The 16124-nt window shown below is 53.9% G+C and overlaps 7 protein-coding genes across 7 annotated transcripts; 4 read left to right on the forward strand and 3 right to left on the reverse strand.

Annotated features, from left to right (window-relative positions):
• Nucleotides 1–46: 46 nt before the first annotated feature.
• On the reverse strand, nucleotides 47–1481 carry HETIRDRAFT_381386 (uncharacterized protein). Its single transcript, XM_009545468.1, has 9 exons — nucleotides 1432–1481; nucleotides 1272–1359; nucleotides 1128–1219; nucleotides 987–1069; nucleotides 791–954; nucleotides 660–726; nucleotides 437–565; nucleotides 324–373; nucleotides 47–260 (listed from the first exon to the last, which is right to left on the reverse strand). Exons 1-9 carry the CDS (start codon nucleotides 1472–1474, stop codon nucleotides 104–106), a joined length of 873 nt encoding a protein of 290 aa, XP_009543763.1. The 5' UTR covers nucleotides 1475–1481; the 3' UTR covers nucleotides 47–103.
• Nucleotides 1482–1740: 259 nt separating this feature from the next.
• Nucleotides 1741–3464, forward strand: HETIRDRAFT_449629 (uncharacterized protein; the record flags this gene model as incomplete). The annotated part of the gene is made up of 2 exons (XM_009545469.1): nucleotides 1741–1789; nucleotides 1849–3464. 2 exons carry the CDS (start codon nucleotides 1741–1743, stop codon nucleotides 3462–3464), a joined length of 1665 nt encoding a protein of 554 aa, XP_009543764.1.
• A 43-nt stretch (nucleotides 3465–3507) lies between these two features.
• On the forward strand, nucleotides 3508–5025 carry HETIRDRAFT_381390 (uncharacterized protein; the record flags this gene model as incomplete). The annotated part of the gene is made up of 1 exon (XM_009545470.1): nucleotides 3508–5025. The coding sequence occupies one exon, from the start codon at nucleotides 3508–3510 to the stop codon at nucleotides 4825–4827; it is 1320 nt and encodes a 439-aa protein (XP_009543765.1). The 3' UTR covers nucleotides 4828–5025.
• A 274-nt stretch (nucleotides 5026–5299) lies between these two features.
• Nucleotides 5300–7086, reverse strand: HETIRDRAFT_381391 (uncharacterized protein). Its single transcript, XM_009545471.1, has 3 exons — nucleotides 6380–7086; nucleotides 5645–6307; nucleotides 5300–5559 (listed from the first exon to the last, which is right to left on the reverse strand). Exons 1-3 carry the CDS (start codon nucleotides 6980–6982, stop codon nucleotides 5398–5400), a joined length of 1428 nt encoding a protein of 475 aa, XP_009543766.1. The 5' UTR covers nucleotides 6983–7086; the 3' UTR covers nucleotides 5300–5397.
• A 98-nt stretch (nucleotides 7087–7184) lies between these two features.
• HETIRDRAFT_313773 (uncharacterized protein) lies at nucleotides 7185–8893 on the reverse strand (the record flags this gene model as incomplete). The annotated part of the gene is made up of 6 exons (XM_009545472.1): nucleotides 7185–7274; nucleotides 7331–7651; nucleotides 7712–8284; nucleotides 8340–8400; nucleotides 8453–8563; nucleotides 8625–8893. The coding sequence occupies 6 exons, from the start codon at nucleotides 8891–8893 to the stop codon at nucleotides 7185–7187; spliced, it is 1425 nt and encodes a 474-aa protein (XP_009543767.1).
• An 843-nt stretch (nucleotides 8894–9736) lies between these two features.
• On the forward strand, nucleotides 9737–10522 carry HETIRDRAFT_102678 (uncharacterized protein; the record flags this gene model as incomplete). Its single annotated transcript, XM_009545473.1, has 2 exons — nucleotides 9737–9826; nucleotides 9890–10522. The coding sequence occupies 2 exons, from the start codon at nucleotides 9737–9739 to the stop codon at nucleotides 10520–10522; spliced, it is 723 nt and encodes a 240-aa protein (XP_009543768.1).
• A 502-nt stretch (nucleotides 10523–11024) lies between these two features.
• HETIRDRAFT_449632 (uncharacterized protein) lies at nucleotides 11025–14440 on the forward strand (the record flags this gene model as incomplete). Its single annotated transcript, XM_009545474.1, has 7 exons — nucleotides 11025–11113; nucleotides 11157–11263; nucleotides 11348–11866; nucleotides 13546–13693; nucleotides 13751–13837; nucleotides 13898–13966; nucleotides 14023–14440. The coding sequence occupies 7 exons, from the start codon at nucleotides 11025–11027 to the stop codon at nucleotides 14438–14440; spliced, it is 1437 nt and encodes a 478-aa protein (XP_009543769.1).
• Between the last annotated feature and the right edge of the window lie 1684 nt (nucleotides 14441–16124).

Genomic DNA, 16124 nt, shown 5'->3' on the forward strand with positions numbered 1-16124 from the left:
TCCTCACTTACCCGCAAAAACTCATGCGAATCATTCGAAGGTGTGTCAGCTTAACTTACATTTCTATTTATCTTCGAGGATCCGGGATACAATGTACCCTACATCACTCTGTATCGACAGGATTCCATGAGATCGCACCAGCCTTGCCACGATCAAGGGAGTTCAACTTTGCCAGGTCTTCTTCGCTGATCTCGAAATCATACAAGTCGGCATTGGACCGCACGCGCTCAGGTTTCGCTGACTTGGGCAGAGGGACAAATCTGAAATGCGGCGGTAAGTTAGTCGGAAGATTGACGGACGCACAATGCTGAGTCAGATCTTACCCTCGCTGGAGCGACCAGCGCACAAGAATCTGCGCGGGGTCTTTGTTGTACTAAGGGTGATAGCGTCAACGTTTGTAGCTGTCAGTCTTTTTATGTGACGTTCCGGACATTACCTTTTTGCACAGGGCCTGCAATACAGGGTCGCCGAAGCTGCCTCTGACGAGAGGGCAGTATGCTTCCACAAGGATCCCGCTCTTGTTGCAGTAATCCACTATCTCCTTTTGTTGGCAGAACGGGTGAAGCTGCGGGGCACGCGGCAGCGACGTCAGGAGATCAGTGAAGGGTGGGTCAGTGGTCAGCAAAGGCGACGTCAGACGTAAGCTAATGCACACGAACCTCCACCTGATTGACAGACGGCAAGTCAAGTCCGGCTTCGCGGATTTCATCGATGTGCTTCGGGCCACTGAAAAGAATGTCGTTCAGTAATTTTCTCAGCTAAAAAGTTGCGGTGAAGGGATTGTGCTCACTAATTGGAGACGCCAACGCCCCTGAGCTTTCCGGCTTTCTTCGCATCTAAGAGTGCCTTCCACGTTTCGACGCGGTTCTCCTTGCCACCGATCGGGCTGTGGATCAAGTAGAGATCAATGTAATCTGCTCGACGCCGCTCCGTCAGCGCGCGATCATATGGAGGCTTGGACATCGTATTCAATTGAGCTGTGACACACCGAATCCAAAATTCTTCAAGGAGTCGTCGATTTGTGACAAAGCGCCTTGGTATCCTCCTTCGAGCTGGTAGATCTTGGAGGCTGGGGGGCTGCGTGAGTACCAGCTAGCTATCCAAGGCAGGGGTAGGAAGATGCGGACTTATAAAAATATCTTCGCGCGGTACACCACTCTCCCTAACGGCCTCCCCCACTTGCTTCTCATTCCTGTACATCCTCGCCGAGTCGATATGCCTGGTGTCGAGAGTGAGAAGTCGTCGCCATGAACGGAGGGTTCCCGGCGTACCTGTAGCCATGTGCGAGGGCGGCCAAGCACGCAGGCTTGCAGTTGTCGTTGCGGAATACTCCCAGGCCGAGGATCGGTATGGCGAAGTCTGTTGTGGGTGTGAGAGCTCAGGGTGTCTGAAATCGCTGAGTCGAAGAGCGAAGGCAGATACAACGCTTACTCGTGAATGGAACGGCCACGGTAGATTTGAGAGTGAGGGCCATGTCGAGAACAGCTAGGGGTGTGAGGAGTGAGAGAGAGGATGAGTAGCTAATTTGGCTGTACTTATATATACCCTGTTCATGACCAACGTGGGTCGGGGAGTGTGAGTCGGATGTGGGTCTGCTTGGGAGTGCGGGTTTATCTTATCAGATAGGATCTGTGCTATCACGTGAACAGTCCATCGGGAGCTTGTGCGGTCGACGGCAGTCAGCTAGTATATAACATCAAGCACACACAACCCGTCCCCTCTCTCGTCTCGAGGAGCTCAATGTCGAAGGCCGCATTCTCGCGCTTGCAACTTGCAGCAGCCCTCATCGGTGTGTATCATGCATCATCTCTTACTCTCAATGGCCCCGTCGGACTCATCTCCACTCAGAATATGACAACGACTCCCCAGACCCCGGTACTACCTTTCGCTCTGCTCATGACAGCGCCATATTCGCGCATCTGCGCAGGCTACCGCGTCCCGCTCCTGCTCCTCGAAAGAGCGCCGACTATCTCGGAGTGAGCATGCCTAGCGAGGGCAGTCAGGGCGGCCGAGAGTCGGCTTTGAGTCATGGACGCGCGAGGAGCTCAATCGACGCGCTCAGGAATCCGTTCGCTGCAGACGGCGCCGCGAGCGAGGACCTAGATGAGGAAGCGAAAGCGATGGAAGTCGATCTCGCTTCGTGGGGACTCGACTCGTTCATGCCCAAAGAAAAGGCGGTAAAGAAAAAGAAGGAAAAGGAGCAGCTCAAGGACCTCCCAAATCCCCATCCCAGCGTTCAGCAAGGCGCTTCTCGTACCTCCCGTGCGCTCAGTATGAGCGCCGCTGACAGCTTAGGGCTCGGTGGTGCCTTTCTGGACTCGGCGCCCACTCCAGGCACCGAACAGCGCCGACGTTCTCTTGGATCCGCTCTCGACATGGCCGATGAAATGCACCCACCCAGACCGCCTTTCCGGCAGCGTCCGTCTTCCTCTCATGGCCCTATTGAAGCTATCCCTATTACTCCTCCCCTTCACGCTGTGCCCTTCCCAGCCTCCTCCGTCCGTTCCATATCACCCATGCCAGATAGTGGTACTCTGCACGATCCCAATTCTGAGGCACACAAGCGCACACATTCTTCGATGAGCTGGAATTCTCGCGGTCTACTCAACGATGAGCCAGAAGAGAACCCGTTCTCGCTCAGACCGCCGTCTCCCAGCCAGGCTTCCCGATTCGACCCAAAGGCAGCGCGTGGGCGTACAACGTCCATCGGAACTGTGGGCTCTCGAAACTTGCTCGCTGAAGACAATCCGTTCGCTCTTCGACCGCCGTCACCCTCTCGCACATCTCGGTTCGACCCTAAAGCGGCCGCTCACGCACGCACACTGTCCAATGTGACAATGGGCTCGCGGATGCTTCTTGATAACGACGCAGCCTCGGTCATGAGTGGACAGCCTCTGCAGCACGCTAAGAATAGGCCATATTCCACTCTCGAATTAATGAGGCCGAAGGTTCTCGTCATGCCGAGCCCTCTGCAAGGTGCCGTAGCGCCCCAACCTCCCAAGGTGAGGGAGGGCTTCCAACTCTCGACCGATGGCACCCCTCTACCTCCTGGCGCCCGCTCTTCTCGCCCGATGTCAACAGCGCTTCTTTCTGGCATACATCCCCCCACCTCAGCTGTGCCGATCGCTTCAAATTCATTCACGCCCAACCCCCGCGCGGACCTATCCCTCTCGCAGCTCACTTTCCGCAACTCGCTCATGGTCGGAGGGCAGCGGGACGTTGCATACTCGGACATAGACGCGCGCTTGCGCCGTGCAACAGAGGAAGGCGAACAGATCATCGAAGAAATTCCCGAAGAACCTGCGCGGCCGGTCACCGTCGTCGTCGACGAGCCAGAGGTGCACGGGCGGCCCGTTGGTAAGCTGTACGGGAAGAGCCTCATCGACGATCTGGAAACGCGCAAGGCAAACATGCGCAGCAAACAACGGCAAGGGCTCATTTTTTCGTTCCCGTTCTCATGTTAAATGATGTTCTTCTAGCGTTTTCACGGGCGATGATCGACCGTCAATGATGGCGCGAGGACAGATTCGTCGACAAAGTACCCTCATCGATCCCGCTTCCTTGCAGCGGCCTCTATCGCGTGATCTCACCGCGCTGACCCCGCATGGCACGAGGCCTCCTCTTGGGAGGCGGCACTCTACCGGTCCCAAGCCGCTTCTCAGCTTCGACGAAAGTGCGGCGCAGGGTGGAACCCATCTCAGTGCGTCTCCTGGAATGTTGCAGACGCGTTCCGTTTTTGGTGTGGATACCCTCTGGGAGCGCGAGATGGCCAGGCTCAAGGAGATGGAGGCAGAGGAGGCCCAAGAACGGCTTCGCGCGGAACAGGTAGAGGCCGCAGCTGCTGGTAAGCGCGACAAGAAGAAAGGGAAGAAGGGGAAAGAAAAGGCAAAACCTCAGGACGAGTCACTCCCGCCTCCCGCACTAGACGCTGATCGACCTAGAGTCTCCGCAGAGCCCCCGGTGCTGCCCACCATCCCCAAAGGCATCACTCGAGGCCCTCCACCGCCCGTCGATGGCGATGACACTGAAAGTGAGAGCGACGATAGTGATGCAGCCCCAGCTGCGAAGCGACCGTCAGGAGAGGGCTGGTTTGCGGGGTCCTCCGATGACGAGAAAGGCAAGGGCGGCCCTGTGCGTACTGTCGGCATCGGCCCGCGGTACCCCAACCGAGGACGAGGGCAAGCACAGGGAGCCAGCTCAGACAGCGAAGAAGACCTGCCACTGGCCGCCACAGTCGATCGTGCGATTCAGCGAGCTACTCGTCTCATATCCTCAGCCCCCGTCGCTGATGAGTCCGACGAGGAGAAGCCGCTGTCGACTTTGCTAGAGAAGACGAAGCTGAACCTTCCTCCAGTCGACTTTGACAATATCCTCTCGCCTTTGGGGTCGGGCTCCGCCAAGGGCAAGCAGCCGGCGGCTCGGGCCACTGCTGCGGATGACGAAGACGAAGACGAACAGCCGCTCGGGCTGCGCGCGTCCAGGATTGCGCCTATGGCACCTCACACCGGTGCAGACGAGGACGAAGATGACGTGCCGCTCGGGCTGCGCCCGGAGCAGCAGCGGAGGACGCAGTACCACATGATGCTTCAGCAACAGCAGCAGCAGCAGCAGCAGCAGATGATGCTCCAGCAGATGCACACCGGTATGATGTTCTCCAACCCATCGCTCATGGGCTCTGGCTTCTTTGGTCCGCCCATGGTGCAGCCGATGATGATGCCGGCCATGCCGGCTCCCCTAGTTCCCAGCCCTCCGCCCTTGCAGGATAACGTGAAATTCGGGCGAGTGGATAAGTGGAGACATGATGTTGCTGTTGAGGGCCAGCCATGATCCTTGTATATTATCGATTCGTACCTGCATACCCCTTCCCTTCCTTGGTCCATCCGTCTACTCTCGTTCTTGGTCACGTTAATTCGCATCGGACGATCACATTATAATACTCTCCTCCTCAGGTAGCATGGTCAACGGCAGCTAGTTCTGTTCTAGTATACTTGCATTGTGAAAGCAAATATAGCAGTATAGGCATCGATTCTTGCGAGAATACGAGTAAGAAGACGACACAACCTTGAACTGACGAATCTCTCGTTTGCTTTTGACTCACTTCCACTGTGACTCTGAACTATATCCTCTCTCGGAGGCCGCTTCATTCACCAGGTGGGAACTCGATGAAAGCTACGATGGATGTGGATTTCATATGGCCAACAACAATCGTTCATCCAGGGCAACAGTCAAGATGCATCTGACGAACCGGAGTTCTTCGTCTTGTTACGCAGCGGCCAGCCTCGTTTGTCCAACATTATCGCACAGTAGAAGCAAATACAGCGGCATAGATACGAATGTCCGCGAGAGATCTATGCGAGAGGAAATAAGCAATGGGAGGGATAAGATGGGGAAGGTGATTCAATGCATGCAGGTATCAGTGAGGAAGAGGTGAAAACGACAACATGGCGGAGAGGCAATCAGCTGGCACAAGATGAGAGAACTGGAAAAGAGGGGGGAGGGGGATTGTGGGTATGGGTTAGAAGTAATAAGAGTCAAGCGGGAGAGCGAGCGAGCAAGTAACTGATAATCACACACACACACAAACACACACACAGAATCACACAGACTGATCGTAAAACGGTACACCGAGACAGTTCAATCAGACGTCATGGAGGGTGGAGGGATTTGCGATCCATAGCCTCCGCTTGGGCACTGTGACGATGGACACGTCTCGCCGATCCATCTCCTCCTCGATGCGGCGCTGTTCATCTTCTTCAGAGCCAGGATCGTCCTCGGCGGATGGTCCAGGGCCACCGTGTGAATTCGAGTAGTAGTCGTCCTCGTGGGCTGCCCGGAAAGGCGGCTGCTGCAAGTACGGTCCGCGTGAATCAGTTGGAAAGGGGTACTGGTCAGTCCCCGCCATGGACAGCGGGCGGGAGGGGCTGGGCGTCGTGGTCGCTATAGGCATCTGTCCTTCGCCTCGCACACGAATCAGTAGCACAGTGAGCGTGGAATTCCGTGGTCTGCCTGTCCAGGCAAGCCAAACAAGCAGAGCATAACAGGCGATTGTCCAAGCCAGGAACACGGCAAAGGTAGCCTTGGGAGCACGGTCCCAGAGAGCAAATAGAGACAGGATGCACAGTGCTAGTATAAGGGCGTGAAAAAGCGTGTGTAGTACGACCTCGGCCATCGGAGGTATGGTAGCGTGTGGCGGGGGTACTGATGGAGTTCCTGCCATCAGTGCTTGCGTGCTGAGCATATCCGTGGGGACGGGCGTCTGCGGCACCGTACGATTATTAATCTGATGCAGCGCATAGTCCAGCTCTCCCTAATTCACAAAGACGGGCATAACACGCCGATTACGTGTCTGTGGCGGAGAGACAGAGGGAAGCGTACTCACTACTGCGTTGACGCTGCGCCTGCGGTCGAGCCAGCTGAGATCACCTAGGCTCCGCGGAGCGACCGGTATGCGGTGCTGGTGTGAAAAGTCAGACAATGTAAGCGTGCCCGTCGTGCTGTGGTGGCGGGTGCGCTGGGGGCGATTGACGACTTCAAACGCGCGCTGGGGACCCTCCGATGCTTCCGATTCCGTTGCGCTCTCTGTCGACGTGCGCGCCTCCCTGCCGCGTATACCGGGGAACAGGCCCGGCCCGCCCCACGAATGGAACCGCCGCCGCTGAGGGCTGACCTCAGGCTGGGGAGATGCCGCGGCAGAGCGCCCGATGGACTGTTGTCCGGGGGTGCCGGGCGTTCTGTACGAGTTGAGCTTCTCAGCGGTATCGGTTGAATTGGCGCGTGACCGTCCGCGCGCCAACTTGCCTTCCTCTCCTTTCGCTGGTGCCCCAGAGAGACTTCGCCATCCGACGAACAACAGCGCAAGGACAGGGACCAACCCGTAAAGGGCAATAAACAGTACGAGGCCGGCTTTGCCATGAGCGGTCTTGAGGACGCCGTCAGAGAGGGCACGTTTTGAGAGACCACTGTTGGATTTGGTCGACGTCATCGAAGTGAAGGAGAAAGCCAGGCCCGCGATACCAATGCCAAAGGCGGCTAGCGCAACCAGTGCAGAGCTATATACCAGACCGATCGGACTGTGCGAGGCCTGTGAGGAGAACACCGAAGGTAAGGATAGTCGGTAGAGGATGACGGCAGGAAGAAGTAAAACGACGGAGAGCGGGGCAAGTAGCTTGTGCGAGAGGGATGTATCATACTGAACTAGAGACGGTGTCAGCGGCGATGTCCCAGAGGGAGAAGTCGGGGACGTCGTGCCAGAGGGCTTGGCAGAAGAAGTTCCGCTAGTAGTTGTAGGAGTCTGAGTGAGAGCGGCAACGCAGCTGGACATATACTGCACGGTCACGCCAGCGCCATTGGCGTTGATACCGGTCTGCAATTTTCCATCGCTGAAACCCGACCATTTCTGGCCCGACGATGTGACCGAGCCGTTGTAAGCCCGCAAGAGCCAGAGCTCATTCTGGTAAGTTCCAGAGGCATCACGACCACCAAACACAAGAGTGTCAGAATAGCTATTGCGAGATGAACCGACAAGACCGATTGAAAAAGAAAAGGCAGCAGCACCCTCTCGCGGCGATGGGTACGTGACTGTACCATCTGTGCCTGGGTCCCCAGCGGGTAATATTCGGGCCCACGAGCCCCCATTCATATCCAAGACATCCTGTTCAGTCAATTTAACGTAAGCGCTTCAAGGTTGAGCAAGTAAATAAACGCGACCGACCACTTCGCCCTTTTGAAGGCCTCCGTTATCATTCCACTTGGAAGAATCGAACAGTCCGAGAACAACAAAGACTTGAGACCCAAAATTTGACAAGGCTCTGTTCTCGTTCGGGGCTACGGCCGGGCCTACGCGGGGTGCGATACATGTGGCTGGGGTGATGGATGACCCTTTGGGAATATTTAGTACATACGAACTCTGCTGAGCACACGATGCTGAAACGTTAGTCGTCTGAGTGCATCCGCCGACTGCGATGACCTGCTGGGAGATGACAGCACCTCCCACACCGGACATCGCAGGCAATGAAGTATCTATCGGCTGTTGCACCCAAGTAGCATCAAGCGCGTTGCGCAAGTTAGACGATAGGGTCCCCGTGAGCTCGAGCTTCCAAGTGTCCGAGATCGCCACAGGGCCAGAGCTATCGACACCACCTGCAAGAAAGAAGGTGTTGTTTGGAATAGGTGTGGATGTGTTGAAGCCAACACGAAGATCGATTCCACCGGCTGCACCCCAGCGGGCAGGTCCTCCTGCGGGAACGTTGACTTTCGCCCAAAACTGATTATTGTAGTCATATTCCTAGATGATTATGAGTCGGGTGAGGATGTTCGGTGCTAGCTCAAAAGCGACTTACCCAAACGTCGGAGAGAGGGCCACTCGATCCTCGTCCTCCAATGACAACGTGACCGTTGCGGCTGGTTGTGTCTGTAAGTTTGAGCACGGGTGTGAACACTTATAGTCACGCACTAGCTGGCAGCCGAGTCAAGGCCACCGATGGCAGCACTTCTGGGATCCGGAGAACCTTCGAATCCAGAGGGAGGATTGGGCGTTGCCCAGGTGAGAGTGTTCAGATTGAGACTACGAGGAGAACAGTAAGAGGGTTGTAGCGTATGCTTGTACTCAGAGAGTGATGACACACAGGTGCGTTCCGTCCTGAGGCACGCCTGTCTGGGACTCCCCACCAAAGATTAGAAGGTTCCTGCTTGTATCGTCATAGCCGATGGAGACATCCTTGAGCGGTGGAGGTGATGACCCCTGGAGCTGTGGTGTGAGGTTGATCCACTGGAGTGGAGGGACGGGAGTGCTTGTAGAAATAGACTGCGCGTTTGCGGTGAGAGGCGGCAGGGTTAGACATGAGCTGAAGACGGCGGCGAGAAGAAGATCATGATGTGATCGAAGCTGAGGCATCGTTGTCGTAGAGTCATGCAGAGTAGTCGAGAGGAGAGAGGCCGAGGAGAGAGGCCGTGCTCGCTGTGAGCGACAGGATGCGTGGGCGGACCCACGGCTCAGCCCTGGCGGGAACGAACAACGAACCCGGCCTCACGCCATCCGGCCGCCCCGCCACACCGCCTAGCGCTTCAAGTTCAACGTTCAACACCTATCCCGCCCCCGTCCGCCGTCTGCTTTCACACTCTGCCAGGCCACCGCACAGGCTGCCCAGCTTCCTGTCTGGCTCAGTTTAAATCTCGCATCTTCTGTCCCTGCCGATCATGATTAAGACGCTACCCTGTTCAACTCCAACTCCAAGCATGATGCTCCATCGCCGCTCATGACGGCCGCATCGTTCCTCTCTAGCACTCTGTCGGAGGGGTCCGCCATCGGTTAGATACGACCCTGTTCTGCGGTAATCTTATAAAGAACATTTGTCTGCTCCTCTTGTAGTTTTACTATATGAATCCTCCGTTCTGTGTAAGCCCTCTCTAAATTAAATAGTCTCCCACTACTCATTATGGTCTCTCACTATCCACGATTGGAAAAATATCCGCGTGAGAGACTCCTCCAGTTTCTCGCAGGCCCCAACCCAGACATCTCCAAGGCGAACGCTCTTGCCGATATCCTTGCCTACCCCACATCAAAGCGGCTCTTCAAGAACCTCTCAGAGCTTAGGCATGATGGGGTCCCTAAACGGCCCCAAAATATTGCTCTTATTTTCCACGCTGTTACAGGAGAATTATGGACCGAGAACGCAAAGAAGGGGAAGCCCCCATCGCTCAATAAATCGAGCGGGAGATTTGGATACAATTCTCAGACATGATGAAAGTGGAACATGTTCGCCTTTTCCCCCATTACAAGTATCGTTCCAGGCGCCGACCGAAACCAGAAATAGGGGCATTGCCGCAGGTGTATAGGGAGTGTTCTTATGAATGCAAGGACTGCGTCAGTTGACCTGTGCGTTGTTTGCAGTCGACCGCCGTAGACTTTCCTATCAGGACACATCTTGGACCTGTGCATAGATCGAGTGAAGCCTCGAGGAAGAAGCACGAGCAGCCTCAACAACATCCCTACAAGCGCCCCAAACTACAAGGAGCATCAGCGAATTTGGAAAGCCTTGACCCTCCCTCGTTCCCAGTCGCTGAGAAGATCTCTCCGGTAGCCTCGGGAAGTACCCAACTGGCCTTTCCACCTGTAGCCATGAACCCAGAGAATGTATTTTCTCCGCCGATGCCTCCCGCATACCCTCCACCCAGGCCGCATGCATATTCTCCACACCTTTCCAACGATGCCGCATTAGATCACCTTCCCTCAGACGCGTTTTCCTTTTCGCCTACAGACGGTCTATCTACACGTATCTACCCTCCGTCCTCTCTCTTTGACTCTTCGTTTGACATGAGGGCTTATCCATCTGACGTGCCATCAAATGACTCATATGCGCATCCTACGATCCCCCCAGAATCCTTTTCCTATCCCTCGCAACCACAGCCGACACCGACCATTCTGCCAGGGCAGCCGATGCCAGCGTACGCTGCCTGGGGATTCCCCTCTCAAGAAAAATTCGATGATTGGCGGAGACAATCGGTGTCTCACTATCCACGATAGCTATCCAGGTTATATGGCACATCTAACGGACGAAACACACGCTCTATTGCCCAATGGGTTTACTCCTTGATTTGATCGTTCATATTCCCAATAGTGCATAAATGGATACGATCTTATGCGATCCTACGGTCCTAGGGCGCAGATAATTCCGCCGGATTACCGCGAGCATCTGAGAGTCGTGAACTTGGATCGGAGTGCTGGGATCGCACTGAAAGCTGTAGTATGATCTCTGTCCGAGTGTTTTTACCCGAGCATATGTAATTTCGACGAGCTTCCATTTTGATCTCGATACTTACTTATACAATAAACTATGGTTTCTGTGTCGCCTGTGTACGATGGGTCAAAAGATCTTTCTGTTTTTTCTCACTCTCGGGTTGTACCTCGTCGCCGCGGAGCAGGGACACGGTGATTGCGCGATCTCACCAGTCCTGGATCTCGGCGTCTTTGGTTATACGCGTGTGACTACGGCAAGCGAGTGGCGAGCGCTCCTTTCTCACTGACCATGAGCTCCGATTTACCGCCCAAACGCGTCTTCACGAGTCAAGTGCACTCTTCCAGATCTTCTTCTTTCACGGCATCTTCAACGAGCCTGTGAGTACCATCATGCATGGTAGCGAACATCTGATAGAGGCAGATCCCTTTCTGTTTCCAACCACGCGCGCTGGCACTGGCACCGCTACGCCAGCATCTCAGATGACTTGACCACACGACTGCAGAACGTGGGATCGCGTGTTCGAAAGAGTGAGCTGTCTTTCTCGTTTGTGAACAACAAAAAACGCGCTTTCGACGCGCTTGATGCGTGTTGTTCTGAACTGGCTACGACAGGCGTGACAGAGGGCTATATTACCGATCGCTCCGACTCCGCTCAGTCGTCAGGCAGGGCATTCAATAGGACAACCTCACAACCTCACACCTCTTTCAGCGGCTATCCTATCTTCCAATCGTCTTTCGACACCCTACGGGCTGTGTACGCTCACCCAAATATCACGGGAATACCAGATGGTCCGTCCGTCCTTAAACGCCCAAGGGGAGGCGCAATGATAGACGAAGAAGTGTCTGGGGAGCTCGATGATGATCAGGAAATGGAGAAGGGTGCTGTGCGGAGTGATAGCGAGTTGAAGGCTGCTATGACATCCGAGAACACCGCGGTACTGCGACCCATGAAACCGCTCCGACGCACAGCTAGGCCGTTCAGGCAAACCCAATCTCTCCCTGCTGCCGCCTTTGGCTCCTCGCTTGTTTCTGGTAATCAGAAGGGCGCGGGCTTCTTTACCAAAGGCTCTTGTCATGAGGAAGAAGACGATTGGAGCGCCGCGAATTTTCCAGACTCACAGGGACAGAGTTGTAAATGACTCAGAGAAACGCCCCTTTATCATTCCATCGAACAGAAGCCGAAAAATCGGCAACCGTATAGCAACGTCCATCCTATCTGATACAAGCGACATGGACAGTCTCCGCTTTGCATTTGCTTGTTCAAGATTGTCCCGTTCATTTAATTTGGGTGGGTGGCACTCGTTTTTTTCCGTATCGACCTGAATTGGTGTGGTTGCCTACAGTCCATGTTGTCTTTGTTGTGTCTGTTATTCAAATAAACAATTGTCGGATCTCCATACTTTCGCTCCGTTATGACAATATGTCAAAGTGCATGATTGTCTCAATCGCTTAGCACTAGCGAGCCTCGAAACTTCATCAATAGACCGTAATGCTACTCATCACGAGTAACGAGCTTCTGCATCAGCGGTGATGGGATGCTCAGCAGGTGCCTCTTCTACCCCAAAGATATCCCACAGCTATCCGAACGTCGCGACGTCTTTCCCATCTGTCAACAGGAAACCGGTGCCGAGCCGGTAGGCGACTGGTCCCTGGACGCTGTTTATCACGCGTTCATACGTAATTTTGTAAACAAGGCTGGTCGGGGCCCCCTTAACACATCCTGGTTGTAGGCGTCTATGTTATCGCAAAACCCGATTTTGTTTAGCGTACCTCCTGTCCTCGCTGGTGCCACCCTTCGGGTTAAATCTCACCACAGCCCTCTTCTTTCGGCATGTATTGTTCTTCGCTTACGATTTCACCCCCCGCCAAAAGAATAGGAAACCAGCGTGGCGGTCCACAAAGTTCTTTCGGTAAACGAGTCACGCCTTGCAGGCGCCACTTCAGCTCCAGATATCTCACTCCCGTCCCTTCATAAAAAGCCTGACATGCCCTCTTCCTTCCCAACATCTTTTCCCCCTTGAATTGCCCCCCTTCGCTAACATCTGTTCCCCCTTCGCCATGTCCTTACATCTAGAACGCGAATTGCTTCACCTCAACTCTCCCTCCCCTATCTCTAACCTTCTATCTGAGGCTGTCGACAGCGACAGGTCAGCTAACGTGTGAGTCCACTTTCCTCAATGCTGTTGTGCCCGCCTCATGGGATGGGCCGGCTTTGTCGTTCTGCCTTATGAGAACGTGGGACTACTTTGTTCTTCCCGTTACGGTAGTCACCGTCGCCGCTCGCTAACTTTGTCGAATTAGACTCCGCTATCGTCATGTCGGCGATGGATCCCGTCGCCCGACTGTGTCTCTGCCTCCGATCGCGTCTTTGTTCCTGAATGACCGTCAAGAAGCGCAGTATTCTGATGCACACCAGACCCCGAAAACTTTCCCTTCGTCGAACTTCACTTTCCGTGTCAGTCACACTCGGGCTGGGGTACGAGAAAATGCGCTTCAACGGACATTGCAAGCAGTTGGCCTCCAGTCAGTCTTACCATAGTGTCTTTTCATTGAAGAGACTGATTCGGCGTGGGCCACAGCAAACTATCGACGACGAACACCGTCGCGTCCTACAGTCGCGATACCTGTGCACCTGCCTACCCTGCAATCCACTCTGGTGACAAAGGAAGGAGCTTCAGCTGCGCTGAAAGGTGGGCAACAGCCTTGTGCTCTTTGGCGTAACTCATATCTTTGTCAAAGTCCTTGCACGAGGGATTGCTGCCGCAGCGGCATGCAACTGCCTCGTGCTGATCTGTTCAACCCACCCGCAGCTCCTAGAGAACACTCCGTCGCCATGAACTCTTACATGGCGCCGAGCTACTTTCCGTATTCGTATCCCAGTCACCGGGTTCCATATGCATACGATACACGCGACCAATTGCAGATCGACGCAAGGCGCAACACTTTGGGCGGTAGCACGTAAGTCACATTTGCGGCACCCCACTCTCCTTTGCGACTCACCGATGAGTTTTATAGCGTAAGGTCGAGCGACACATATTGGAGCATGCCCGTCACCAAATACTGGCCGAGTGAGCCGACAAGGAGGCCCTCGAATGATTTTCTGTAAGTTCCATCATTAGCAGAGATCATAGTTATTATTAATGCAATAAGCGATTGTGACAGCGCGGACACGTGTAGTGATAGTAGCGTCTATGGCAATGATCATCTCCGTCAGGCAATGGATGCCTCTGCGTCAGTGACTTCGCCATCGTCATCGCCTTCTTTAATTCTAATAAACTTCTTGGCAGCTCTCCAAGGTCGGAGCGTCCTGCCCAGCCTTCAGTCATCAAGGTGCACTCGGAGTCAAAGTCGGCCAAAAGACAACCAAGTCGGGTCGCGAAGACCGCAGCAAAAGACAAAAATGCTTGCATTGTCTCTAAGAAGAGGAAGAGCGTCGACTGTGAAGACGAGGAAGATGAACTCAGCGATGAGGACTGTCAGCGTAATTATTACAAAAATGGCGTCAAGCTGGAGGTCATTAAGCTTCCCGTCGACTACGACACGGAAGAATGGCTGAAGTCCATCGCGACGTCCGACAGCGATAAGGGCCCATGGGGTTGCACGTGGAATACCAGGCAGAATGGTCGGCGCATGACATGCGCGTATGCCTCAAAGAGGCATCTGGTCAAGCGTCACATCGAGGCCACTCACCTCCACATCAAGTAAGCATTTTCTAGCCTCAACTTTGTCTCCGTCCACGCTGATCAGATATGTGTAGGCGCTTCATGTGTACTTGGTGTGGGAAGACCTTCACGCAGCGCAGTAACGCTGTTGGTTGTCATCTCAATACTCAGTGCGTATATGTTCCTTCGTAGTGCCTTCATTTACCAACTCCCTGCATCCCTCATCAGCACGGGCGAGCACCCACATAAATGCAACTTTGTTGGCTGTGCCGAGCGGTTCAAGGATCCATCTAAGAAGCATAAGCACATGCAGAAGGTCCACAATTATATGCCGAGTGAAGGCAAGAAGAGGTTCAAGGCTGGTACCTGCTCCCCAGCTCTCTAGGATCATGAGTCTCTCCCTCTCTAGTCGGCGTCGGGATCTACTCCTTCTTCAAGGTCTAGGTCTTCCAAGCATTAATGCAGTCCTTTCCATTCTATATTTGTTGAATTTTTGAACGTTTGGCTATTGTCCTATTTCTAGTGTTTCATTGTCACTCTATATGCTGTTTCTGTTGTCTTCTGTTGTCGAACTCTTCCAGCCCCTCAAAAACAACACAGGATCAGATTATCGCATAGTCCAGGCCAGAAACACATAATTTGGGTACAGAAACACCCGGATCGTAATATGATGAGCAAAGACAGCAGTTCGACAACAGAAGACAACAGAAACAGCATATAGAGTGACAATGAAACACTAGAAATAGGACAATAGCCAAACGTTCAAAAATTCAACAAATATAGAATGGAAAGGACTGCATTAATGCTCGGAAGACCTAGACCTTGAAGAAGGAGTAGATCCCGACGCCGACTAGAGAGGGAGAGACTCATGGGTACAGAAACACCCGGATCGTAATATGATGAGCAAAGACAGCAATATGAGTTTCAAAAAAGCAACCAGGTCTGCGCCGAAAACAGTTGGTTAACCGTTGCATTCCGAGGGGCCATGCGGCAATGTGGCCTACCTGACAGGCACCACAAAAACGAGGATACATATGGACACATAACGTTTCGCGCGTCAATTTGAGAGCAATTTACAAATGCGAGCAGCTTCGGGTAGCTTCGCACAGCGCCCAGAGTACCTCCATTTGTCTGGAGGCAAAGGTCTCAATACTCGATGCATCGGGCAGTGGTCTCTAAGGAAATTCCTGGCGCTCGGGAAGATGTCCGAGGGTTGGACCCCGGACACAGGCGAAGCTTCACGACTGCTTCATGGTCTTCGTTGGATTCATCCGCAAAACACTCGATCAGGACCTGACTACTGGCGAAGTGGGAAAGAGTGGGAAGGGCATATATATGTACAGACAATTGAGAGTCATAGTTCCAAACGCGCGGTATCCAATATATAACTGGACTGCTCACCAAGCTATGGGACATTGGCCTGGTGCCGCGTAGGGATCCTCGATTACCGCCGATCCCAGTTACCCCGTAAGTCGTCCTGCGCCTGCAAAGCTGCAAGGTAGACCGTAAGCTGCGCTGGCGGGCTCTACAGATCTACTGTAGCACCCTGCCAACGAAAGCCATGAGGTGCCAGGTCGCATGGTCTCGATCGCCAGATTAACACTCCGACAACTCCCAGCTCGACGTATTTTTTTTCCACGGACCCATCGTTTGTAAAACAGATGTAACTCCTCATGGCCTCATGATTCAATCAACATATTTGGAAGTCGGTTACCGCCCAGGTTTCT

This window comes from Heterobasidion irregulare (genome assembly GCF_000320585.1).
Source record: "Heterobasidion irregulare TC 32-1 unplaced genomic scaffold scaffold_03, whole genome shotgun sequence".
NCBI classification, from domain to species: Eukaryota; Fungi; Basidiomycota; class Agaricomycetes; order Russulales; family Bondarzewiaceae; genus Heterobasidion; species Heterobasidion irregulare.